Below are 25,172 nucleotides of genomic sequence, written 5' to 3'. Positions count from 1 at the left end.
CAATTTATAACAACTGGGGAAGTGATGGCCTTGTGGTATTATGGTGAGACTATTAATCTAGAAATTCAGATAATGTTCTGGTTTGAATACTGCCATGGCATCTGATGGAATTTGAATTCAGTAAAAAATATCTGGAATTAAGAAACTACTGATGACCATGAAACCATTGTCGGAAAAACCCATCTGGTTCACTGATGTCCTTTAGGGAAGGAAATCTGCCGTCCTTACCCGGTCTGGCCTACATGTGACTCCAGAACCACAGCAATGTGGTTGACTCTCAGTAGCCCTCTGAAATGGCCTAGCAAGCCACTCAGTTGTATCAATCAAGGGCAACTAGGGATGGGCAATAAATGCTGGCCAGCCAGCGATGCCCATGTCCCATGAATGAATAAAAAAAAGAAAGCTAGGATCATCTCAAACCCCCTCATGAGTTGATGCTGTGGAAGATGCTTTAAACCTATGTTCTATTCTTTTCAGATATTCTATGTTCTCAGGGGAAATAACAGCCTGTCTGTATTACACAGGGTATATAAGATGGCAATCCATTCACAAGATTCAGATAATGCCACATGTTTCTGCTCTATTAATTGGACAATGGGTTAACTCGGTGACATCAACCCAATTAAAAAATAATCTAACAAAATGCCCTCTGTTAAAGGGGCTCAACTAATAAGAAACTAAATCATAGAGATGAAAGGAAAGTTACCAAATAAAATTAAAATGCTTCCACCCATGCCAACTTTACTTTCTAGTGCTTCCAGTGCCACCAGTTGTGGAAGGCCTCGTGTGTACTAGCAGACACCACATGCTGCCCCTCTAGGACATGTGAAAGGCTATGGATGTGACTTGCTTCCGCTTCTCAATTGAAACCCAAAGTTGAAACTGTCTCTTAAATTTGCTGAAAGAGATCTGGTGATCTTTAGGAGAGACAGGGACAGAAGAGCTGGGGTACATGAAGGGAGAGCAAAAGCAGAAAAGATGGTAATGCACAGCAAGTGAGTTGGCAGCTGGAAAGAGAGAAGGCATTTTTGTTATGTACCTTTCATTGGAATGAAAAGTGCCATGATAAACAAGCTCTTGCCCTTGCTTTAGTGGAAGAATATGAGAACTGAGGGGGAACCAGAGTTCAAAGTGTGAAGGGTTGAGAATATAGGGAAAGTAAAACTGGGTAGTCAGTGTTAGATGAAGTACGTTGCATACTTTATCATTGCAAGCAGAATACAGCCAACAATAATATTTTTCTTTTCATGCTGTTGGTCAGGACACAAGGAGAGCCCCCTGTTCTTTTTCTAATTATGCTTTGGGTTCTGTAGTATACACCCAAACAGACAGATGGGAACTCGGTTTAATGGCTCTCTGACAGCACAGAACTCCCTGAGTACTACACTGGGAGTGACAACCTGCATTATGTGCTCAAGTAACCGGAATGGAGCTTGAACCCACAACTTACATCAAAAGTGAAATACTTCAATAAACAGTTAACTGCAGTGGTGTGGGTATAGGTTGTGGGGGAAGGGCATTATTATGTGGCAAATCAAATTAAAAAACATGGTTTCTGATTTGGTTCCATTAAGTGGCAACAACTGCAAGTAATAAAAATCCCCCATCATGGAACAAGAGAGAAGAAAGGAGCTGTGAGCAACACATGGCAGCTGTCGCTTTCAATTTCCCAGCCAGGCCCCAAATATGGTGACGCAAAACAGCAAGTAACAGTGAAGAGTGTTTGAGACAGATTATAAATAATTAATGGACGTGCAACACACTACAGAGCTCAGATTACTGCAGTTCAAATCTTAAGGTTTAAAGAGGCTTTAGCATGAGTTTTGTGGGAGGGATAATAATGTTTATGCAGTGTCATCTTTGTAACCTCTTTGCTAGTTTGATGCCTTAGCTAAGGGGGCAGATGCATGACCTACTCTGAGGCCACTGCCAGTGCCTTCTGTCCAGGAGCTGCCAGGGAGTGCACAGACATGTCAAAATCTTCGACCAAATTTGCTTCCATTCCCCAGGTCTCGCCACTGGAGGTTAGAGCGTGTAACGGTCGGCAACATTCTGCCACTTATTACACAGAAAAAACACTAAGGCGTACAGTTACTTCACACAATTGTGAAATGCTACAGGCGATTTGGACTTTCTGTTTTGCAGTAGTGTTTTTTTTTCTCCTCCTGAATAGCCCAGCCTCATCCCATTCTCCTGCTCACTCTGCATACCCTATCATATTCCTCTTCTCTAAGCAATCGTTTAACTTCCTTTCAAAAGAATTCAGGAACTTGGTTTCAACAATGGTTAACGACAGAATATTCCACATTCTAACTACCCAGTGCAAAGAATTTAGTGGCCATCTTAAAATGTGCCCGCTTGTTACAGCTTTATTGACCAGTCTATTACTTTTTACCTCATCATTACCCTTCATAATTGTGAAGAACTCGGATTAGGTCAACATTCATTGCCAGTCCAGTTAAAAAAAATCCCCAAAGTTCTCTAACCTTCCTTCATAGTTGTTATACTTGGCAATGTTCAAGTGCATCCCACACTGCACCACACCCACTGCTTTTATATGTTCCCTGTAATGTGCAAGCAGTGGGGAGGGAGTGAATTCCAGACTGTGTGTCTGTGCTGTGGGGAAAAGTAAGTCCCACACGTTCTTCCAATCCATTTAAAATCCTCCCTCTCCCCCCCCACCTTCCCTCCCCCCTCTGCCCTTCCTTCCCCCCACCTTACCCCCTTCCCCCTGTACCCCCCTCTATCCTTTTCTATCCCCCCCACCTCTTCCCTCTCCTCCCCCCCACCTCCCCCTCCCCCTCCCCTCCTTCCTCCCCCTTGACCTCCCCTCCCCCTCATCACCCTCCTCCCTCTCCCACCCTCCCCTCCCTCCTGCCTCTCCCCACCCTTCCCCTTCCCTCCCTCCTGCCTCTCCCCACCCTCCCCCTCCCTTCCGCCCTCCCCCCTCTTCGCCCCCTGCCCTCTCCCCCTGTACCCCCTCCCCTTGTCCCCTCTCCACACCCCCGTCCCCCCTCCACTCCCCCCTCCCCCTCCGCACCCCCTCCCCTCCCCCCCAGGTCATTAAAAAGAATTGTGATTTTTTTTCCTATTTTGTTTTGTTAGTTATGAGAAATATTGGAGATGAAGGAAAAGGCAGTTTGACTGCCAGACAAGAATCACTCAACCAGATCGGGAAGTGTCTGTTTGCTTTCCAACTGGTTGAGGGAAAGTGGGGAATCACCTGGATGGACATAGTAGATTAGTATTGGAAGTGGGGCAGTTGGAGGCTGAAGCACATTTGATGGAACTTCCAGGAATATGTGCATCCAGAGTAGCAGCCTTGGGTGAGGGAGAAAATAAAGTTAATGACACTGTGCTCATTATTAACCCATGACTTGCCTCAAGAAAGGCGTGTCAATGATAGAACTGGGCTTTGCTGTGATGCCTCTGTGATTAAATTTCTTTATGTAGTTGCATTACACTAGGGTTCACACACTAATGGTCAACTTTGTAGGCTAAGGAGATTAGCAGGATAAATATGTGGGGTTACGGGAAAGGGCCTGGGTAAGATGCTCTGTCATAGAATTGGTGCAGACTTGATGGGCTGAATTGCCTCCTGCTGGACTGTAGGAGTAGATGAACTTTTTTTTTCATTCGTGGGACTGGCTGCCAGCATTTATTGCCAATCTCTAGTTGCTCTTGTTCAGAGGGCAGTTGAGAGTCAACCACATTGCTGTGACTCTGGAGTCACATGTAGGCCAGACTGGGTAAGGATGGCAGATTTCCTTCCCTAAAGGACATAGTGAACGAGATGGCTTTTTCCGACAATAGTGTCATCAGTAGATTCTTAATTCCAGATTTTTTTTATTGAATTCAAATTGAACCCGGGTTCCCAGAATATTAGCTGAGTTGGACCTTGTGGTGAAGGATCCTCTTGGGGAGAGTGATCATTGTATGGTGGAGTTTCTGGTGCAGATGGAGGAGGAGAAAGTGGGTTCCCGGATGCGTGTCCTTTGTTTGAACAGAGGGGAGTACGGTAGGATGAGAGAAGAATTGGCGAATGTTGACTGGGGGAGCGCGTTGGAAGGTAGGTCTGCTGAGGAGCAGTGGAGGATCTTTAAGGAGATCTTTCTTGGTGCTCATCAGAAATTTATTCTGATGGTTAAAAAGGACCGTAGGAGGAGAGGTAATAAGCCGTGGATAACGAAGGAGGTGAAGGAAAGTGTTAAATTAAAAGCGGAGGCGTTTAGAGTAGCTAAGAGTAGTGGGCGAGAAGAGGATTGGGAGAGGTTTAAATGTCAACAAAGATTGACAAAGAAGTTGATAAAGAAGGGTAGGAGAAACTATGAAGCTGGGCTAGCGCTTAATATAAAAAAGGATAGCAAGAGTTTTTATAAATATATAAAAAGGAAGAGGCTGGCTAGGGTGAACGTTGGACCCTTAGAGGATGAGGGGGGACTTAGTGGTAGGGGATGGGGAAATGGCTGAGGTCTTGAATAACTTTTTTGTTTCGGTCTTCACGGAGGAGGACGTGAATAATTTGCCGGGTGTTAGCGATGGAAAGGTGGTAGGACTGGAGGGTTTTGATGACATTACTGTTACTAGAGAGGTGGTGCTCGACAGACTGGAGGGACTGATTGTGGACAAGTCCCCAGGACCGGATGGAATGCATCCGAGGGTTCTGAAATGGCGGAGGTGATAGTGGATGCCTTGGTGGTTATTTTCCAAACGTCGCTGGATTCCGGGGAAGTGCCGGAAGATTGGAAAACGGCTAATGTTACGCCATTGTTTAAGAAGGGTGGCAGGCAAAAGGCAGGGAATTATAGGCCGGTTAGTTTAACGTCTGTTGTAGGTAAAATGTTAGATTCTGTCATCAAGGAGGAAATAGCAAGGCATCTTGAGGGGAATTGCTTGATAGAGCAGACGCAGCACAGTTTCGTTAAGGGGAAGTCGTGTCTGACGAATTTATTGGAGTTCTATGAGGATGTGTCTAGGGCGGTGGATAGAGGAGAGCCGGTGGATGTGGTCTTTCTTGATTTTCAGAAGGCGTTTGACAAGGTACCTCACAAGAGGTTACTGCAGAAGGTAAGGGGGCATGGAGTTGGGGGTAGGGTGTTAGCATGGATAGAGGATTGGTTGTCAAATAGGAGGCAGAGAGTGGGGGTTAATGGGTGCTATTTGGATTGGCGGTTGGTGACTAGTGGAGTGCCCCAGGGGTCGGTGCTGGGGCCTCAGCTATTTACCATTTATATAGATGATCTGGAGGAGGGAACCGAGTGTATGGTGTCGAAATTTGCTGATGACACCAAGATTGGTGGAACGGCAAATTGCACGGAGGGTGTGGAGAGTCTGCAGAAGGATCTAGATAGGCTGGGCGAGTGGGCCAGGAACTGGCAAATGTAATTTAATGTTGGCAAGTGCAAGGTGGTCCACTTTGGTAGGAATAATGGTAGGAAGGACTATTACTTACGGGGCGAAAAACTGCAGCAGGTGACGGTGCAGAGGGACCTCGGGGTCCTTGTGCACGAGTCGCAAAAACCCAGCCTGCAGGTGCAGCAGGTGGTCAGGAAGGCGAATGGGATGCTGGCCTTCATAGCGAGGGGGATTGAATATAAAAGTAGGGAGGTCTTGCTGCGGCTGTACAGGGCATTGGTGAGGCCGCAGCTGGAGTACTGTGTGCAGTTTTGGTCGCCGCACTTACGCAAGGATATTTTGGCCTTGGAGGGAGTGCAGAGGAGGTTTACTAGGCTGATATCGGAGTTGAGGGGGTTGAGCTATGAGGAGAGGCTGAATAAACTAGGCTTGTACACGTTAGAGTTTAGAAGAATGAGGGGAGATCTCATTGAGACGTATAAGATGATGAATGGGATGGATAGGATAGAGGTGGAGAGACTCTTCCTGCTCAGAAAGGACAGCAGGACTAGGGGGCACAGCCTCAAGATAAAGGGGGGGCGGTTTAGAACGGAGTTGAGGAGGAACTTCTTCACTCAAAGGGTGGTGAATCTCTGGAATTCTCTGCCCGTTGAAGTGGTGGAGGCTGCCTCGCTAAATATTTTTAAGACGCGGGTTGATGGGTTTTTGATAAGCGAGGGGATTAAGGGTTATGGGGAGAGGGCGGGAAAGTGGAACTGAGCCACGACAGATCAGCCATGATCTTATTGAATGGCGGGGCAGGCTCGAAGGGCCAGATGGCCTACTCCTGCTCCTATTTCTTATGTTTCTGGATTAATGGTCTAGGCCGTCGCCGCCCCATGAGAGACAGAGACACTGTTGGGCAATTGTTGCCTGTGGACTGATCCCATCAGGAGTTTGAGAAACAAATAAAAAGGATACATTTCATTCATCCTTTCAAACTTGTGGCAGTTGTTGCTGTCAATCACTCCTCTTTTGGCAGCTCAGGCCGGCTTCAAAGCTCAGCATTCAAATAAGGAAGTCCCGCCTTCACTGTCTTTCTATTGGCTGGTGTAACGTTAGGCCGTTGGTGTGTGAGGGAATAGGAGCTGATGATTGGTAGACGCGCCTGTCAATCAGCCGCGCGCCTCTCCTGGCAGAGTGAAGTGAGGCTGCAGCCTGTGAGGCCTGGGCTGCTGATGGCGGGAGGGATGAATTCACTTCGAGTTTTGCTGCGGAAAGACCTGCGGGCGGTGTTTACCTCTGTGGCTTGTTTGTGTTTACTTGTGCGGACTTGTGTGATGGCCTCAGGTACGCCCAGGGAAGCTTCGGGAGAGAGGGCGAAAGTTTGGTTCTGGGTGAGGCCGGTGCTCGCGGGGTCAGGCTGGCACCGTGGTTGCTGAGGGTGGGCAGTCACTGTGCCCGGGCCGGGCTGCCAGTTCTTCCCCCCCCCTTCTTTGCCCTAGATGTCGCGGGGTCTTGGGTGCAATCCGGAGGGTTAGGAACTCTCTTGGTACCTGGGCCATCCTGCTGTGAGACCCTCCCTTGTTTTTGACAAGTTATTTCACTATTCTCGGGAGGAGGGACATCCTGGCACCACCCCCACTCATTTTCCAGCAGAGGGGCACTTGTCGCATGGCTTTGCTGCAATCCTGGATAATGTGCTAACTCAGCACAGACTGGGGATTAAACCTTTTAGAAAGCTCAGGATAAGTGGTACAATTGCATACTGAGCCACAAATTGTAGGTTTAAAACCTACTCCTGGATTTGAGCGTGTAATGCAAGCTGACATTCTCATATGGTGCTAACTGACAGTGGCACTGTTGGCAACACTAGCCCTGTCTTTCTGATGTGATAAATTGAGACTACGTCTGCCTGCTCTGTGCGTCAGGAAAAGCAGGGTGTTTTCTCTGCAACCTGAACAACATTCCTCCCTTTACTAATGCCACTTGAAGCATAATAACTGATCGCTCATCTTGTTGCTGTTTGTGGGATGTTGCTGTGGCAAAATGGCTGTCACCTTTTACATAAGTAATAACATTTGATCGCAGTTCATTTTGTAAAATGCTGGGGCATGTTCATGAGAGATGTTATAGATTGCAAGTATGCATAAATTGGCAAATTAGAATTCAGTTTGGGTAACTTGATCAGAATTCAAACCTTCCATTTGTTCCCAATCGTCATAGATTTCATTGAAAATAATGTGAACTCTTTGTGCACCTTATGGTAAAAGATGTTGCATTATTCCTTTTAATGAACTTCCAAATCATTTTCTATATTGTCTAAGATGTAAACTTTCTGTCACATTAAGAAGATTTAACTTTAGTTTGAAATCATAGAGTCATAATGTCCCGACTGTGCAGAAGGGCAGTTGGTCCATTAAGTCCATTGGCTCCCTCTGTTTTTCTCTCGCTCCCTCTGTCATCATTGAGATCTGTGTAGACAGTGTCAACGGGTGAGAGGCTGGTTTGAGTGATGGATTGGGCTTCACTCACGACTCTTTGTAGTTTATTGCAGTTTGGACAGAGCAAGAGCCATACCATGCTATGAAACTACCAAAAAGAATGCTTTCTATGTTGCATCGGTAAAAGTTAGTGAGAGTCGTAGCTGACATGCCAAATTTCCTTAGTCTCCTGAGAAAGTGGAAGCTTTGGTGGGCTTTCTTAACTATAGCATCGGTGTGGAGGGACCAGGACAGGTTGCTGGTGATCTGGGTACCTAAAAACTTGAAGCTCTCAACCGTTTCTACTTCGTCCCCATTGATGTAGAAAGGGGCATGTTCTCCTCTATGCTTCCTTAAGTCAATGACAATCTCCTTCATTTTGTTGACATTGAGGCAGAGATTATTGTTGCTGCACCAGTTCACCAGATTCTCTATCTCATTCCTGTACTCTGTCATTGTTTGAGATCCGACCCACTACGGTGGTGTTGTCAGCAAACCTGAAAATTGAGTTGGAGGGGAATTTGGCCACTCAGTCATAGGTGTATAAGTATAGTAGGGGGCTGAGATCACAGCCTTGTGGTGCACCAGTGTTGAGGATGATCGTGGAGCAAGTGTTTTGTCTGTCTTTACTGATTGCAGTCTGTGGGTTAGGAAGTCTAGGATTCAACCACAGATGTAAGAGCTGAGTCCCAGGCCATGAGTTTGGAGATGAGCTTCGTAGGAATAATGGTGTTGAAGGCTGAGCTGTAGTCTATGAATAGGAATGTGACATAGGTGTCAAGATTGCAAAATTAACATCCCATATTTCTTGCCCAAAATTGTATATCAGTGTCCTTTCTTGACTACCTTATCCAAACCTGTCATAATTTTGTACACCTCTATCAAATTTCCCCTCAACCTCCTTTTACTCCAAGGAGAACAATCCCAGCTTCTCCATCCTAACTTTGTGAGTAATGTTATTTGGCAAATCTCCACTACACGCTCAAGAACCTTCACATCCACCTTAAAGTGTAGTGAGCAGAACTGGATGAAATACTCTAGTGGCATAACCAGGGCTTTATAAAGGTTCAGCTTAGCCTCCCTGCTTTTGTCCTGTATGAAGCCCAAAATCCCATATGTCTTGCTAACCACTCTCGATATGACCTGCCACCTTCAAGTATTGACATACATGAAATGCCGGTTTCACGCTGTTTTCAAATCTACCATGACTCTATTGCCTCTCCCTATCCTATCTATGAAAATGCATCACTTCATACTGCTTTGTATTAAATTCCACCTGCTCTTTGCCCAGTCTGCCAACCTATCTGTGCCCTGTTGCAGTCATTTGTTTTGTGTTCTGTTTGTCACACTTCCAAGTTTGGTATCATTGGCAAGTTTTGAAATTTTACTTAGTATTCCAATATCCAAGTCATTTATATTGTTATGTAAAAAGCAGTGACTCTAGCAATGACTCTTGGAGTACCACTGTCTACCATCCTCCAGCCTGAAAAGCAACCAATACTGGAACTATCTGTTTTCTGTCCTTAATCAACTTGGATTTTTTTTTAAAAAGTGGCTTCTGCTGACCCTCCTATCTATTCTGTGAGCATCAAATTTGGTAACCTTATGATGGAAGGAAGGTGATTGATGAAACAGCTGGAAATGTTGGGCCTAGGTCACGACCCTGATGAACTCCTGCAGTGAAGTCCTGAAACTGTCAGTGATCCCTTTCATCACTTTGCTGATGATTGAGAATAGATTGATGGGGTGATAATTGACTGGGTTGGATTTGTCCTGTTTCTTGTGTACAGGATGTACATAGGCAATTTTCCACGTTGCCAAGTAGGTGCCAGTGTTGTCCTTGTACGAGAACAGCTTGGCTCGGGACATGGTAAGTTTTGGACCACAAGTCTTCAGGGTTCAATTCTGGACTTGGGTCACTGTCTGTGTGGAGTTTGCAAGTTCTTCCCATGTCTATGTGAGTTTCCTCCAGTGCCCTCTTACAGTTCCAAGATGTGTAGGTTAGGTGGATTAGCCTTGGTAAATGCTCAGGGTTATGGGGATAGGGTGGGGGGGAATGAGCCTGGGTAAGATGCTCTTTTGGAGAGTCGGTGCAGACTCTATGGGCCGAATGGCTTCCTGCTGCACTGGAGGAATTCTATGAATATTGTCAGAGCCCATGACTTTTGCAGTATCTGGTGCCTTCATATCACACGGAGTAAATTGAACTGGACAAAGACTGACATCTGACGTTGAGAAAATATTGGAGGGGGCTGAGACAGAGAATCCACTTGGCCCTTCTGGTCGAAGATTGTAGCAAATACTTCCACCTCATCTTTTGCATTGATGTGCTGGGCTCCCCCATGATTGAGGATGGGATACTTGTGAAGCCTGCCCCTCCAGCGAGTTGGTTAGTTGTCCACCACCATTCAACCAGAGCTTGGATCTGATCAGTTGGTAGTGGGATCACTTAGCTCTGTCTGTCACTTCCTGCTGCCCCTGTTTGGCACACAAGTAGTCCTGTGTTGTAGCTTCACCAGGATGACACCTCATTGTTGGGTATGCCTGGTATTGCTCCTGGCACACACTCCTGTACTTTCATTGAACCAGGGTTGATCCCATGGCTCGGTGGTAATGGTAGACTTGGGGAATATGCTGCCCAATGAGGTTACAGATTGTGCTTGAGTACAATTCTGCTGTTGCAGATGACCCACAGCACCTTATCAATGCCCAATTTTGAGTTACAAGATCTGTTTTAAATGTATCCCATTTTAACACAGTGGCAGTGCCACACAACATAATGAAGGGTATCCTTAAAGTGAAGATGAGACCTTGTTTCCGCAGAACTGTGTGGTGATCATTCCTACCAATACTGTCATGGGCAGATGCATCTGTGACAGATAAATTGGTGAGGGTGAGGTCAAGTAGTACTGATTCACCAGATGAGGGGTGGCAGACGAGTTTATCTTGCACATGTTTGACCTGATGCCCTGAGATTTCATGGAGTTTGGAGTCAGTGAGGACTCCCAGGGCAACTGCCTACTTACTGACTGTATACCATTGTGCCATCATCTCATGCCAATGGGGCAGGACACACCCAGTGGTCGCAATGGTGGTGTCTTGACATTACCTGTAAAATATGATTCCATGTATATGACATTGTCAGGCTGTAGCTTGAGTAGTCTGTGGGATGGCTTTCCCAATTTTGGTAAAAATCCCCAGATGTCAGTAAGGAGGACTTTCCAGGTTAACGGGTTTGCCATTGTTGTTTCCAAGCCTAGATTGTGCTGGGTGGTCTCTCCAGTTTCATAGTGGTTTTATACAAATGAGTGGCTTGCTAGGCCATTTCAGAGGACGTTTTATGAGTCAACCACATTGCTGTGGGTATGGAGTCATGTGTCAGCCAGACCAGGTAAAAACAGCAGATTTCTTTTCCTAAAGGGCATTAGTGAACCAGGTGGGTCTTTACAGCAATCAACAATGGTTTCATGATCATCAGACTAGCTTTTAATTCCAGATTTTGTGGTACTTGCCAAATACTTTCTTAAAATCCCTACACGCAACATCCATTGCATCCTTTCATAAATCTTCTGTTACTGCACCAAAAAATTAAAATAGATTAACTCAAACCTCTCCCTGTGTCTGTTGATTTTTTTTTTTCTGCCCAATTATTATTTCTAAAACCTTGCCCCCTGCTGAAGTTAAATTGACTGACCTGTACTTGCTTGGAATATCCATACATCCCTTGTTGAGCAAGCCTGTCACTTTTGCCGTCTTTTAATTCTCCTTTAAACCATTTTCATTGCCTTCAAGAGCATAAAAATTCTCATTTATTTGTCCCCTACCCTCAGCCTCATCTTTTCTGTTGTTTGGTATTCTCTTTTTCTTGTTGATGTTGTTCTATGTGAGAGAGTTTTTTTTAGAAGTCAACCTCAAAATAAAGACAGAAGGGGACAATTTGGGTCTATTACTCCCATTTTAAGCATGTTTTCTTTTAATGTGTTTGCAATGTTTTGATATGAAATGACAAATCTATTCCCCCCCCCCCCCCCCCAATAACAGGAGAAAATAGGAAGATTGGGAATTGTGGTCGTTCCAGGCCACTGATACAGTTCCACAACTTTGGTTTAGAAGAGCATTAGTGGGGCCAGGATTTGGGTCACCTGCTCATGTTCCAGCCAACGAGTAGATAATTCTTTGTTTGCAAACTGCTGCATCAAATTTGGAAGAGAAGCCTCTGTACATTTTGTTAGCTTTTATTTTCTTCCTGATAACTTTTCCCAGCTATCTTGCTGGGATTCAAAGGGGATCTTGGACCTAGGATGAGAAGTTTTTACTGAATATGTTAACAAGATACTGCAGTTCAAAGCAAAAAGTCATGTCTCTTTTGAATCACTTCTTTAGGTTTGCTGTCTATCTGTCTGTGCTGACGTTGGTTCTCAGGTTGGGAATCTTGCTACTATCTATATTGAAAGTGGTGATGGTGGCTACTTTGTGTATTGAGATACTAGGAGGCACACTTTGAAGTAGAATTGCCTTTCTACCTCTAGCTATGACTGGGCTAAAATTGCCATCTGTACTCACTTAACTTGTCTCCCCCTTCAGGAGTGTTTCAGTAAGATTTGGTTTAGAAATCACCACAGGTGCTCCAATACACTGGTGTAGGCTTCTGAACACCCAGAACAACACAGATGTTTAACAGAAACACCTAACAAGATATTCAGTCAGTGCATGTTTTGCTAATTTTTGTTTCTGTTGTTGGAACATTTATTAACAGGAGAAAATAAGAATATTGTCTACATTACAGAAGACAAAATCTATAGTTCTGGTGTACAGCACAGCTTTTGCTTTAAGAATGCTCTGTTACCTGGATGGAGAGAAATTTGGACCCGGATTCAGGTAAGAGCCAGTCCAAACTGCATTGTGACCTGTGAACCTGTTTGATGGGAGGTGGGGCAATATACTGTACCTGTCACCTTTGCTTTTGAAGAAGAATCTGGAAGGTGTGGGGGAGAGACTTTGTGTGCTGTTCTGCAGTCCAGTAGGCTACTCTGAAGCATTAGATTGCAAGCTTCTCCTTAGTTGTTCATGTGCTCCAGATCTCTTGTGTTGTTTTGAGAAGACCAAGCCTGGCGCAAGAGGTGGTGAGCTGGAGAACACAGAAGAAAGATTGTAGCATTTCACTCACTGTAATTGTTTTCTCCATTGCTTTGGATTTTCTCTGCATTCTCACTCTCCAGATTCTCTTGATTTTATTTTTGTCAGCTCTTTCTGTTTCTTCTATTTCTTGTACTTCTGTATTTAATTCTGTGTTTTTCTGTATTAAGTCTAATTGTGTTTGCTGGACCAACCGAAGCAATTTGCAGCACTATGTTGCCTGTAAGTATTGGGTCTCTGCTAGTGCAGTTCATGCTCTCTTCATATAAAGTAATGGAAAGAGCCCTGCTCAGCATCGGAAGCTGCACCGAGGATGTAATGGTTGTTTCTAGTAGCTGACAAGCACTTGTCATAATTATGTGAACCTTTGTTTGCTGCCATTTTCATGCACTGCTGCCAACTGCCATCACTGTTTAGAGGTACGAGGCCATTTGTTCAAACACACCCGTTGCCATGCAGTTAGGAATGCAATGTGCCCTTAATTTTAGGGACACTCATGGAAATTCTAAAATTGGTTTTGTGATTTCCTGAATTTCTCAACAACCAAAGTTGTAATGCAATGAAGTTATAAATTATATATTAGTGGATGCGTTGGATGTAACTTTCCAAAATTGTCGTGATTCTGGAAAGGTCCCAGCAGTTTGGAAAACCCCAAATGTAGTGCTTCAAATCAAGAAAGGAGGGATACAGGAAACTATAGGCCAGTTAGCCCAATATCTGTCATTGGGAATTTGCCAAAATCTGCTGTTAAGGAAGTAGCAGCAGAATATTTAGAAAAATCATACTACAATCAGGCAGAGTCAACATGGTTTTGTGAATCATGTTTAAGCAATTTGTTGGAGTTCTTTGAGGATGTGGTAAGCAGGGTGGATAAGAGTGTACTTGGATTTCTGAAAGGCTTTCAATATAGAATCCAGACAGTACAGAAGGAAGCCATTTGGCCCTTCAAGTCTGTACCAACTACAATCCCACCTAGGTCCCATCCCCGTAAACCCACGCATTTACCCTGCTAATCTCCCGACACTAGGGTCAATTTAGCATGGCTAATCAACCTAAAGCTCACATCTTTGGACTGTGGGAGGAAGCCGGAGCACCTGGAGGAAACCCACACAGACACAGGGAGAATGTGCAGACTCCACATAAACAGTGACCCGGGGCCAGAATTGAACCTGGGCCCCTGGCGCTGTGAGGCAGCAGTGCTAACCATTGTGCCACCCAATGTGATATGGTGTCACAGAAAAGGTTACTGTGCAAAATAAGAGCTCATGGTGTTAAGCGTAATATCTTGGCGTGGATAGATTATTGGCTAGCTAACAGGAAACAGTCGGGATAAATGGATAATTTTCAGGTTGGCTTACTGCCATGGGCTAATGGAAAGACTCTTGATAGTGTGGATGAGCAGAGAGATCTCAGTGTACATGTGCATAGATCCCTGAAAGTTGGCACCCGGGTTGATAGGATTGTTAAGAAGGCGTACAGTATGTTAGCTTTCATTGATAGAGGGATTAAGTTTCGGAGCCGGGAGATCATGTTGCAACTGTACAAAACTCTGGTGCGGCCGCACTTGGAGTATTGCGTACGGTTCTGGTCACCGCATTATAAGAAAGATGTGGAAGCATTGGAAAGGGTACAGAGGAGATTTACCAGGGTGTTGCCTGGCATGGTCGGAAGGTCTTCTGAGGAAAGGCTAAGGGACTTGAGGTTGTTTTCGTTAGAGAGAAGAAAGTTAAGAGGTGACTTAATTGAGGCATACAAGATGATCAGAGGATTACATAGGGTGACCTCGGATGGTGATGGCTAACACGAGGGGACAAAGTTTTAAATAGAGGGGTGATAAATATAGGTCGGATGTCAGAGGTAGGCTCTTTACTCAGAGGGTAGTAAGGGCGTGAAATGCCCTGCCTGCAGCAGTAGTGGACTCGCCAACTTTAAGGGCATTCAAATGGTCATTGGATAGGCATATGGATAATTTTGGAGTAGTTTAGGTTAGAGGGTCATTAGATTGTTGCGCCGACCAGCAGAACCATTGAGGGCCGAAGGGCTTGTACTGAGCTGTAATGTTCTATGTTCTACTGTAACTGGGGCACCACAGAGATCAGTGGTGTGATCTCAACTATTTGCATTCTATATTAATTTGTTGGATGAAAGGACTAAATTGTGGCCAAATTTGCTTACGATAGATAGGAAAGCAAATTGTGAGGGGAACACAAAGTCAATCTGCAAAGGGTTAGCGATAGATTTAGTGAATAAGCAAAATTTGGCAGATGGAGTACAATGTGGGAAAATGTGAGGCTGTCCACTTTGGGAAGAATAGAAAAGCAGAATATACTGGATACTGCAGAATGGTTTGGTGCAGAGGGAACACGGTGAATCACAAGTTTGCATGCAGTTACAGCAATTAATTGGAAAGGCAAAGGAATCTTGGTCTTTATTGGAAGTTATTTTTATATAAAATTAGGGAAGTCTTACAGAGTGTTGGTGAGATCTTACATGGAGTATGTGTATGGTTTTGGTCTCTTTATTTAAGGAAGGACATACTTGCATTGGAGGCAGGTCAGAGAAAGCTCACTAGGCTGATTCCTGGGATGAAGGGATTGTTGTAGGAAGAAAGGCAGAACAGGTTGGGTCTATACTCGATGGAGTTTAGGAAGAGAGGCGATCTTATTGAAACATATAAGATTCTGAGCGGATAAAAGCAAAATACTGTGGATGCTGCAAAATCTCAGCAGGTCCGACAGTATCTGTGGCGAGGGAATAGAGCCAACATTTTGAGTCTAGGTGACCCTTCGTCAGAGCTAAGAACAAAGAATCAGCAGAGATTTATGCTACTGGGGTGGGGGGGGGGTAATGGTGTGAAATTGGACAAAGGGAATGTAAATGAGAATATAGAAGGCTGAGAAAGTGCTAAGAGTGTCCATCGAGTGTTCAGAATGCGAGAATGGCAGAACAGACTGTTAAAAGACTGCCTGAGGAATGTGGCAGTTGCACTGAAAAGTGGGAGAGCAGGGGGAGGGAGGAGAGCTGGAACGGTGGTGCAAAAATATAAGTGAAAAAGGATAATAAAATGGATGAATGAAATGGAAATGGGGTGAAAGTGGAGGAGAGAGTTCATCCTCTGAAGTTGTTGAACTCAACGTTCAGTTCAGAAGGCTGTAAAGTGCCCAGTCGGAAGATGAGGTGCTGTCTCTCCAGTTTGTGTTGGGGTTCGCTAGAACGTTGCAAAAGACCACGGACAGATGTGGACAGGAGAGTAGGATGATGTGTTGAAGATTCTGAGGGGGCTTGATATAGTTGATACTGAGAGGATGGTTTCTCAATGGGGGAATTGGAACTAGCGGGATGTGCAGTTTCAAAATAAGGGGTATCCCATTGCCGATGGAGGTGAGGAGGAATTTCTTCTTGAGTAATTTGCCTGTGGCATTTTCTTCTCCAGACAGCAGTGGAGGTTGGGTCACTGAATATATTAAAGGCTGAGTTTTGGTCAACAAGTGTGTGTGTGTGTGTGTGTGTGTGTTGGGGTGAGGAGGAGGAGGAGAAGAAGAGAGAAGGAGAGACAGGAAAGTGGACCAAAGCTCCCCTTTGAGCTCTGAACTCGCATCTTTCTCCAGTTTCTCTTGCTCCCCTCTTGTGCTCTTACAGCTCACTGTTATTGAATGGGGAAGAGCAGGCTCAAGAGGGCGAATGGCCTCCTCCTGTTTCCTGTGCTTTTAAAAAAGGAGGGCATTGAACCACATAAAAGATATTAGATCAGATGACCAAAAGCTTAATCAAAGAGTTCACTTTTAGGGAGAGTCTCAGAAGAAAGCAAAGTGGATGGAGTTGGGTAGGGAGGGAATTCCAGAGCTTGGGGCTTAGAGAGCTGAAGATATTCGTGGTGCATTTTAAAATCGGCAATACTGGAGACCAGAATTAGGTGAGCACGAATATCTTTTGCGGGTTGTGGGGCTGGAGGAGTTCAGCTACATAGGGAGGGATTTAAAACAGGGATGCAAATTTTAAATCCAAGATTTTGCTTGACCAGGAACCCATTGTAGACTGAGATTAGGGGGTGATCAGGGAATGAGACTTGCTGTAAGTTAAGAAGTGAGCAGCAAAGTTTTGGATGACCTCGAGATAATGGAGGTCAAAATGTAGGATACCAGCCAGGAGTACATTGGGATAACTGAAACTAGGGGTAATGAAGGCATAGACAAGGGTTTTGTTCAAAAATGAACTGAGACAGGAGCAAGGTTGGGTGCTGTTACAGAGGTGGAAATGGATAATCCTGGTGATGGCACAAAGATAAGATCAGAAGCTCACCTTGGGATCAAATGTCAACCAAAGTTGTGGACAGGCTGTGGCCAGGGAGCAAGATGGTGTTTGTAGCCAAGAGTTTTGAGTGGGGACAGAAAACAATAGCTTCAATCTTCCCATGTTTAATTGGAAATTTGAGTACTCAACCAAAGAAAACCTTGGAAGCCCAGTTTATTAATTTTACGAATCTTTGTGCAGTTCTCAGGAATCTCCTTAATTCCGTTTTCACGGAATATTGGATTGTTGGAAACGTTGGGAAAGCCCTCCTGGAGCAGCAGAATGTGAACATGGATAAATATTGCAAAATCATTTATGTTTACACAAAGAATGTCTTAAGAACATAAGAAATAGGAGCAGGAGTAGGCCATCTAGCCCTTCGAGCCTGCCCCGCCATTCAATAAGATCATGGCTGATCTGTCGTGGCTCAGTTCCACTTTCCCACCCTCTCCCCATACCCTTAATCCCCTTGCCTATCAAAAACCTATCAACCCGCGTCTTAAATATATTTAGCGAGGCAGCCTCCACCACTTCAACGGGCAGAGAATTCCAGAGATTCACCACCCTTTGAGTGAAGAAGTTCCTCCTCAACTCCGTTCTAAACCGCCCCCCCTTTATCTTGAGGCTGTGCCCCCTAGTCCTACTGTCCTTTCTGAGCAGGAAGAGTCTCTCCACCTCTATCCTATCCATCCCATTCATCATCTTATATGTCTCAATGAGATCTCCCCTCATTCTTCTAAACTCTAACGTGTACAAGCCTAGTTTATTCAGCCTCTCCTCATAGTTCAACCCCCTCAACTCCGAACTAAATGTTTTATTTCCAAATTTACTGATAATGCAAAATTGGATGGGAGGGTGAGCTGTGAGGAAGATGCAGAGATGTTTCAGCGTGATTTAGACACGTGGTGAGTGGGCATATGCATTGCAAATGCAGTATAATGTGGATAAATGTAAGGTTATCTACTTAAGAACATAAGAAATAGGAGCAGGAGTAGGCCAACTAGCCCTTCGAGCCTGCCCCGCCATTCAATAAGATCATGGCTGATCTGTCGTGGCTCAGTTCCACATTCCCGCCCTCTCCCCATAACCCTTAATCCCCTCGCTTATCAAAAACCCATCAACCCGCGTCTTAAAAATATTTAGCGAGGCAGCCTCCACCACTTCAACGGGCAGAGAATTCCAGAGATTCACCACCCTTTGAGTGAAGAAGTTCCTCCTCAACTCTGTTCTAAACCGCCCCCCCTTTATCTTGAGGCTATGCCCCCTAGTCCTACTATCCTTTCTGAGCGGGAAGAGTCTCTCCACCTCTATCCTATCCATCCCATTCATCATCTTATACGTCTCAATGAGATCTCCCCTCATTCTTCTAAACTCTAATGAGTACAAGCCTAATCTATTCAGCCTCTCCTCATAGCTCAACCCCCTCAACTCCGGCATCAGCCTAGTAAACCTCCTCTGCACTCCCTCCAAGGCTAAAATATCCTTGCGTAAGTACGGCGCCCAAAACTGCACACAGTACTCCAGCTGCGGCCTCACCAGTGCCCTATACAGCTGCAGCAAGACCTCCCTACTTTTATATTCAATCCCCCTCGCGATGAAGGCCAGCATCCCATTCGCCTTCCTGACCACCTGCTGCACCTGCAAGCTGGGTTTTTGCGACTCATGCACAAGGACCCCGAGGTCCCTCTGCGCTGTCGCCTGCTGCAGTTTTTCTCCACGTAAGTAATAATCCTTCCTACCATTATTCCTACCAAAGTGGACCACCTCGCACTTGCCAACATTAAATTCTATTTGCCATTTCCTGGCCCATTCGCCCAGCCTATCTAGATCCTTCTGTAGACTCTCCCCACCCTCCGCACAATTTGCCTTTCCACCAACTTTGGTGTCATCAGCAAATTTCGACACCCTGCACTCGGTTCCCTCCTCCAGATCATCTATATAAATGGTAAATAGCTGAGGCCCCAGCACCGACCCCTGGGGCACTCCACTAGTCACCATCCGCCAATCCGAATAGCACCCATTGACCCCCACTCTCTGCCTCCTATTTGACAACCAGTCCTCTATCCATGCTAACACCCTATCCCCAACTCCATGCCCCCTGACCTTCTGTAATAACCTCTTGTGAGGTACCTTGTCAAACGCCTTCTGAAAATCCAGAAAGACCACATCCACCGGCTCTCCTCTATCCACCGCCCTAGACACATCCTCATAGAACTCCAGTAAATTTGTCAGACACGACTTCCCTTTAAGGAAACCGTGCTGCGTCTGCTCTATCAAGCAGTTCCCCTCAAGATGCCTCGCTATTTCCTCCTTGATGACGGATTCTAACATTTTACCTACAACAGACGTTAAACTAACAGGCCTATAATTCCCTGCCTTTTGCCTGCCACCCTTCTTAAACAACGGCGTAACATTAGCCGTTTTGCAATCTTCCGGCACTTCCCCGGAATCCAGCGACGTCTGGAAAATAACCACCAAGGCATCCACTATCACCTCCGCCATTTCTTTCAGGACCCTCGGATGCATTCCATCCGGTCCTGGGGACTTGTCCACAATCAGCCCCTCCAGTCTGTCAAGCACCACCTCTCTAGTAACAATAATGTCATCGAAACCCTCCAGTCCTACCACCTTTCCATCTCTAACATCCGGCAAATTATTCACGTCCTCCTCCGTGAAGACCGAAACAAAAAAGTTATTCAAGACCTCCGCCATGTCCCCATCCCCTACCACTAAGTCCCCCTTCTCATCCTCTAAGGGACCAACGTTCACCCTAGCCAGCCTCTTCCTTTTTATATATCTATAAAAACTCTTGCTATCCTTTTTTATATTAAGCGCTAGCCCAGCTTCATAGTTTCTCCTACCCTCCTTTATCAACTTCTTTGTCAATCTTTGTTGACATTTAAACCTCTCCCAATCCTCTTCTCGCCCGCTACTCTAAACACCTCTGCTTTTAATTTAACACTTTCCTTCACCTCCTTCGTTATCCATGGCTTATTACCTCTCCTCCTACAGTCCTTTTTGACCATCGGAATAAATTTCCACTGAGCACCAAGAAAGATCTCCTTAAAGATCCTCCACTGCTCCTCAGCAGACCTACCTTCCAACGCGCTCCCCCAGTCCACATTCGCCAATTCTTCTCTCATCCTACCGTACTCCCCTCTGTTCAAACAAAGGACGCGTGTCTGGGAACCCACTTTGTCGTCCTCCATCTGCACCAGAAACTCCACCATACAATGATCACTCTCCCCAAGAGGATCCTTCACCGCAAGCTCCCTAATTCTACCCGCCTCATTACACAGCACCAGATCCAAGATAGCTCGCTCCCTTGTCGGCTCCAACACACACTGTTCGAGGAAACTATCCCGGCAGCATTCCAAGAACTCCTCCTCGAGCCCACCGCGTCCAACATGGGTTGATCAATCAATATGCAGATTGAAATCCCCCATAACCACGGCCGTCCCATTCCTGCACGCCGCACTTATTTGTGCGTTAACAGCCCGCCCCACCTCCAGGTCATTATTGGGGGCCTATAGACGACACCCACCAGCGTCTTCCTCCCTTTGCTGTTCCTAATCTCTACCCACAACGATTCCACCTCCTGCTCCTTGGCTCCAATATCATCCCTCGCTACCACCCTGATGCTATCCTTAATCAGCAGAGCTATGCCCCCCCCCACTTTTCCCTCCCGCCTATCCTTCCTAAACACTTGATACCCCTGGACATTCAGCTCCCAGTCCCTGTCACCTTGCAGCCACGCCTCTGTAATGGCCACCAGATCATATCCATTTGTGTCGATCTGCGCCACCAACTCATCCACTTTATTCCTAATGCTTCGCGCATTCAGATAAAGCACCTTCATCCCAGCCTTCACCTGGACCTTATTTGCTGGAACACCACCAACCATACTCACGCCCCTTACTCCCTCTATTGGGACATCCTCGGCTTCTATCCTTACCTGTACCGTCTCCTTAACTTTAGACCCCGCAATGTCACCTACCCTCTCTCTCTCTCTCTCTCACACACACACACACACACACACACACACACACACACACACACACACACACACACACACACACACCCCAATTAGTTTAAAGCCCTGTCTACAGTCCTGTTTACACGATTAGCCAGCACTCTGATCCCAGCACGGTTCAGACCAACCCCATCCCACCTGAACAGGTCCCACCTACCCCAATACTGGTGCCAATGCCCCATAAATTCAAACCCATTCCTCCCACACCAATCCCTGAGCCACCCATTCACTTCCTTAATCCTGTCTTGCAGGGGCATAGAGAGAATTTTAATTCGTTCTTTGTGTCCATCCACAAAAGATTATTTGATTATTTATGGCAAGAATATTTATACAGATTAAATCACTAAAAAATACAAATATATTTAATCTCAAATCTTTCAACTGTTCTGAAGTGTTCTGGAGTTTGGCTCAATTCCCTTTTGGGGATCAGGGAGTGTTTACAGAGAACCTTCCCTCCAAAAACTAAATGGGTGAGGTAGAGTCGATGATGAGGTAGATTGTACGCAACATGTGGAAGCAGGACAGTGCCACTGAGCCAACTTTGTATCCATGCTGCTACTTTTTAAAGTTAAAGTTTAACATCCATGCCAGATGAGTCCGTACTTGTTCAAGTGGCTGTTAATTTTCTCCTGAACTACGCTTCTAAAAGCTTCCCACACCAATGTTAAACTGTCTGCCTTATGTTTGTCAGGTTTATCCTCTTTTTGAACAATCCTGCAATTCTCTGGTACCACCCCTCTGAGGAGCTTTGGTAAATTGTTGCTAGCAACTCTGCGATTTGTGCCCTTACAGCCCTCAGCAAAAATTAATATTTTTTTTAAAGTCCACACCATTATTAAGTTGATCTTTCTCTGTATCCTAGCTGTGACTGTAACACTACATTCTGCACTCTCTCCTTTCCTTCTCTCTTCTGTACTCTGTGAATGGTATGCTTTGTCTGTGTAGCATGCAAAAAACAATGCTTTTCACTGTTTACTAATACATTTGATGATAAATCAAATCAAATATTAAGCTGATCTTTCTCTACACCCTAGCTATGACTAGGCGCAGTGGATGACCAGGACTACTTCTGTATCTTGTCCTGCTCTTCACGTTCCACGATGCTTGCAGAGACCACCTTCTTGACCGTTGGACCTTCCATTGGTCTCGTCCGCTCAATCTTCCAGACTCTGTCTTCACGTGCTGGGATAGACATCTCTCTATCTCACTGTGGGTTGAGACCTGTCGGCTACCCTCACCTGGTTTAGCTGGCTTGTTGAAGCTGTTGCCCAGGGTGTGGCCGCTGTCACATGCAAACAGCTACAGGGAACCACAGGTGAGAGCTGAGTGCCAGGTGGGGACAAAGGGTGGACAAACCGCCCTGGAAAGGATGCAACATGTTCCCCCACCAAAGGTACTACCCCTCCCTGACACCCCATGCAACAAGATACAGAAGACATCCTGGTCATCCACTGCACCTAGTCCCATCTCCAGCTGTCGTGACTCTTGTCTTGCCACTGGGTCCAGATGGGAATTGGGAAGAGAGAGTGAGGCTGATGCTGCGCAACTCTCCGTCACTTTAATCCAAATCAAGCGCTAGTCTCAACACCATCATCATCATCATCCTGTTCAATCCGTTGAAGTCCTATGGCGATGGGTGAGCGATGAAGCAGCAGGTGCGGTTACACTGGGAGCTGTAGTCACGGACCTGCACGCAGGCGGCTCAGGTCTAATGGTCGTTTTCTGCTGACCAAAGCAGCAGTGAAACTCGACGTCTACTTGGGCGACTGAGCAGTCCTCTCAGGAATGCACTGCTCACCTCTGTAGAATGAGGAAGGGGCTAGAAAAGGTGCCCTAAACATTGCCTGCTTCACTACACCCTGACCAGTTTACTGCAGCTGGCGGGGATCCTATCTTGCGGTCAAACAAACAAAATAAAACACATGGTGACACCGCTCACCATTGGTACTTGGAACGTGCGCACGCTTTTGGACAACCCTACAGCAGACAGACCAGAAAAAAGAACAGCCTTAGTTGCCACCCTTAGAGAGCTTGCAAGATACAACATTGACATTGCAGCCCTGAGTGAAACTTGTCTTGCCAAAGTAGGTCACTTAACTGAAACTGGAGGTGGATTCTGGAATGGTCGTGGCAGCAATGAGCGTCTTGTTGCTGGAGTTGGATTTGCTGTCCGGAATCATCTTGTTTGGAAACTTGCTAGTCTATGCAAGGGTGTGAACGACTGGCTTGTGACATTACAGCTTCCGCTACAGAACAGAGGTCAAGACACCCTGATCAGCGCCTATGCCCCCACAATGAACAACCTGGATGAGATGAAAGACAAGTTCTATGAAGAACTAGACACCCTACTATCAGCAGTGAGCAGTACCAACAAGATGATCTTGCTTGGCGATTTCAGTGCAAGAATAGAGTGTGACTCTGCAATCTGGCAGGGAGTCATTGGGAGGCATGGAGTGGGCAGGTGTAACAGCCTACTCTTAATGAAGACCTGTGCAGCACACGACCTTCTCATCACCAACACAACCTTCCGTCTGCCTACCTGTAACAAGACCTCCTGGATGCACCCCTGCTGTAAGCATCGGCATCTTATCGACTGTGTCATTGTCAGGAGAAAAGACAGGCAGGATGTCAGAGTAACCAAGGCCATGTGTGGTGCTGATTGGACAGATCACAGGCTCATTGTCTCCAAAATGAGGCTCTGTATCAGACCCAAGAGGCGACCACAAGGAAGCAAGGATATGAAAAGAATCAATGTGGCCAAGCTAAGAATCCCAGCATAGCTTCAGCACTGGCTGAAGACTTAAAAATCAAGCTTGCTGACCTGCACCTCGCAGGCAGCGCTGAGGACGACTGGGAACACTTCAGGGATGCTGTCCATTCATTTGCGCTGAAAATGCTTGGGCCCCCTACCCGCAAGCAGCATGACTAGTTCAGTGAGAATGATGAGGAGATACAGGCTCTACTTGTTGAAAAGCACTGTTTTCATCAGGCCTGTCAGAATGACCCATCATCTGCTGCCAAGAAAAATGCTTTTACCAGTGCTCACAGGACCGTCCAGAATAAACTGCATAAAATGCAAGATGCCTGGCTGAGAGCCAAGGCAGATGAAATACAGGGATGCGCTAACAGAAACAACTTGAAACGGTTCTATGAAGCCCTCAACACTTTTTTTTTTCTACAGACCTCAATCTCTCAGGAGTCCCCCCCCCCCCGAGTACAGATGGTACAACTCTCATTACAGAGAAGGCTCAGATCCTGCAGAGATGGGCTGAACACTTTGAAGTCATCCTCAATCGGCCGTCATAACATAACATAAGAAATAGGAGCAGGAGTAGGCCATCTAGCCCTTCGAGCCTGCCCCGCCATTCAGTAAGATCATGGCTGATCTGAAGTGGATCAGTTCCACTTTCCCGCTTTCTCCCCATAACCCTTAATTCCCTTGCCTACCAAAAACCTATCTACCCGCGTCTTAAATATATTTAGCGAGGTAGCCTCCACCTTCAATGGGCAGAGAATTCCAGAGATTCACCACCCTTTCCCCCCCAATCTTGAGGCTGTGCCCTCTAGTCCTGCTGTCCTTTCTAAGCGGGAAGAACCTCTTCACCTCTACCCTATCCATCCCTTTCATCATCTTATATGTCTCAATAAGATTCCACCCCCCCCCCCCCCCCGCCTCATCCTTCTAAATTCTAACGAGTACAAGCCCAGTCTATTCAGCCTCACTTCATAGCTCAACCCCTCAACTCCAGTATCAGCCTAGTGAACCTAAACAATGAGGCAATAGACAGGATTCCCCAGGTCGATATCAACAGCGCCATGGATGACCCACCGGTAGTAGCCGAAGTCACAAAAGCTGTCAGCCAGCTATCCAGGGGCAGATGCCATACCCGCAGAGA

General features: G+C 46.0%; 1 protein-coding gene across 3 annotated transcripts in view; it reads left to right on the top strand.

Annotated features, from left to right (window-relative positions):
• Window positions 1-6,522: 6,522 nt before the first annotated feature.
• Window positions 6,523-25,172, top strand: part of nemp1 (nuclear envelope integral membrane protein 1) — a 58,031-nt gene continuing 39,381 nt past the window's right edge. For all 3 annotated transcript variants that reach the window (XM_080218093.1, XM_080218092.1, XM_080218094.1), the window contains exons 1-2: window positions 6,523-6,684; window positions 12,574-12,695. In XM_080218093.1, the coding sequence (XP_080074219.1) occupies window positions 6,573-6,684; window positions 12,574-12,695 (234 nt within the window). In that variant the 5' untranslated portion in view covers window positions 6,523-6,572. The remainder of the gene's footprint in view (window positions 6,685-12,573; window positions 12,696-25,172) is intronic.

The sequence above is a fragment of the Carcharhinus amblyrhynchos genome, chromosome X (genome assembly GCF_965287045.1).
Source record: "Carcharhinus amblyrhynchos chromosome X, sCarAmb.v2.hapA, whole genome shotgun sequence".
In the NCBI taxonomy this organism is placed as follows: domain Eukaryota; kingdom Metazoa; phylum Chordata; class Chondrichthyes; order Carcharhiniformes; family Carcharhinidae; genus Carcharhinus; species Carcharhinus amblyrhynchos.
This window is presented reverse-complemented; position numbering and strand designations above follow the sequence as displayed.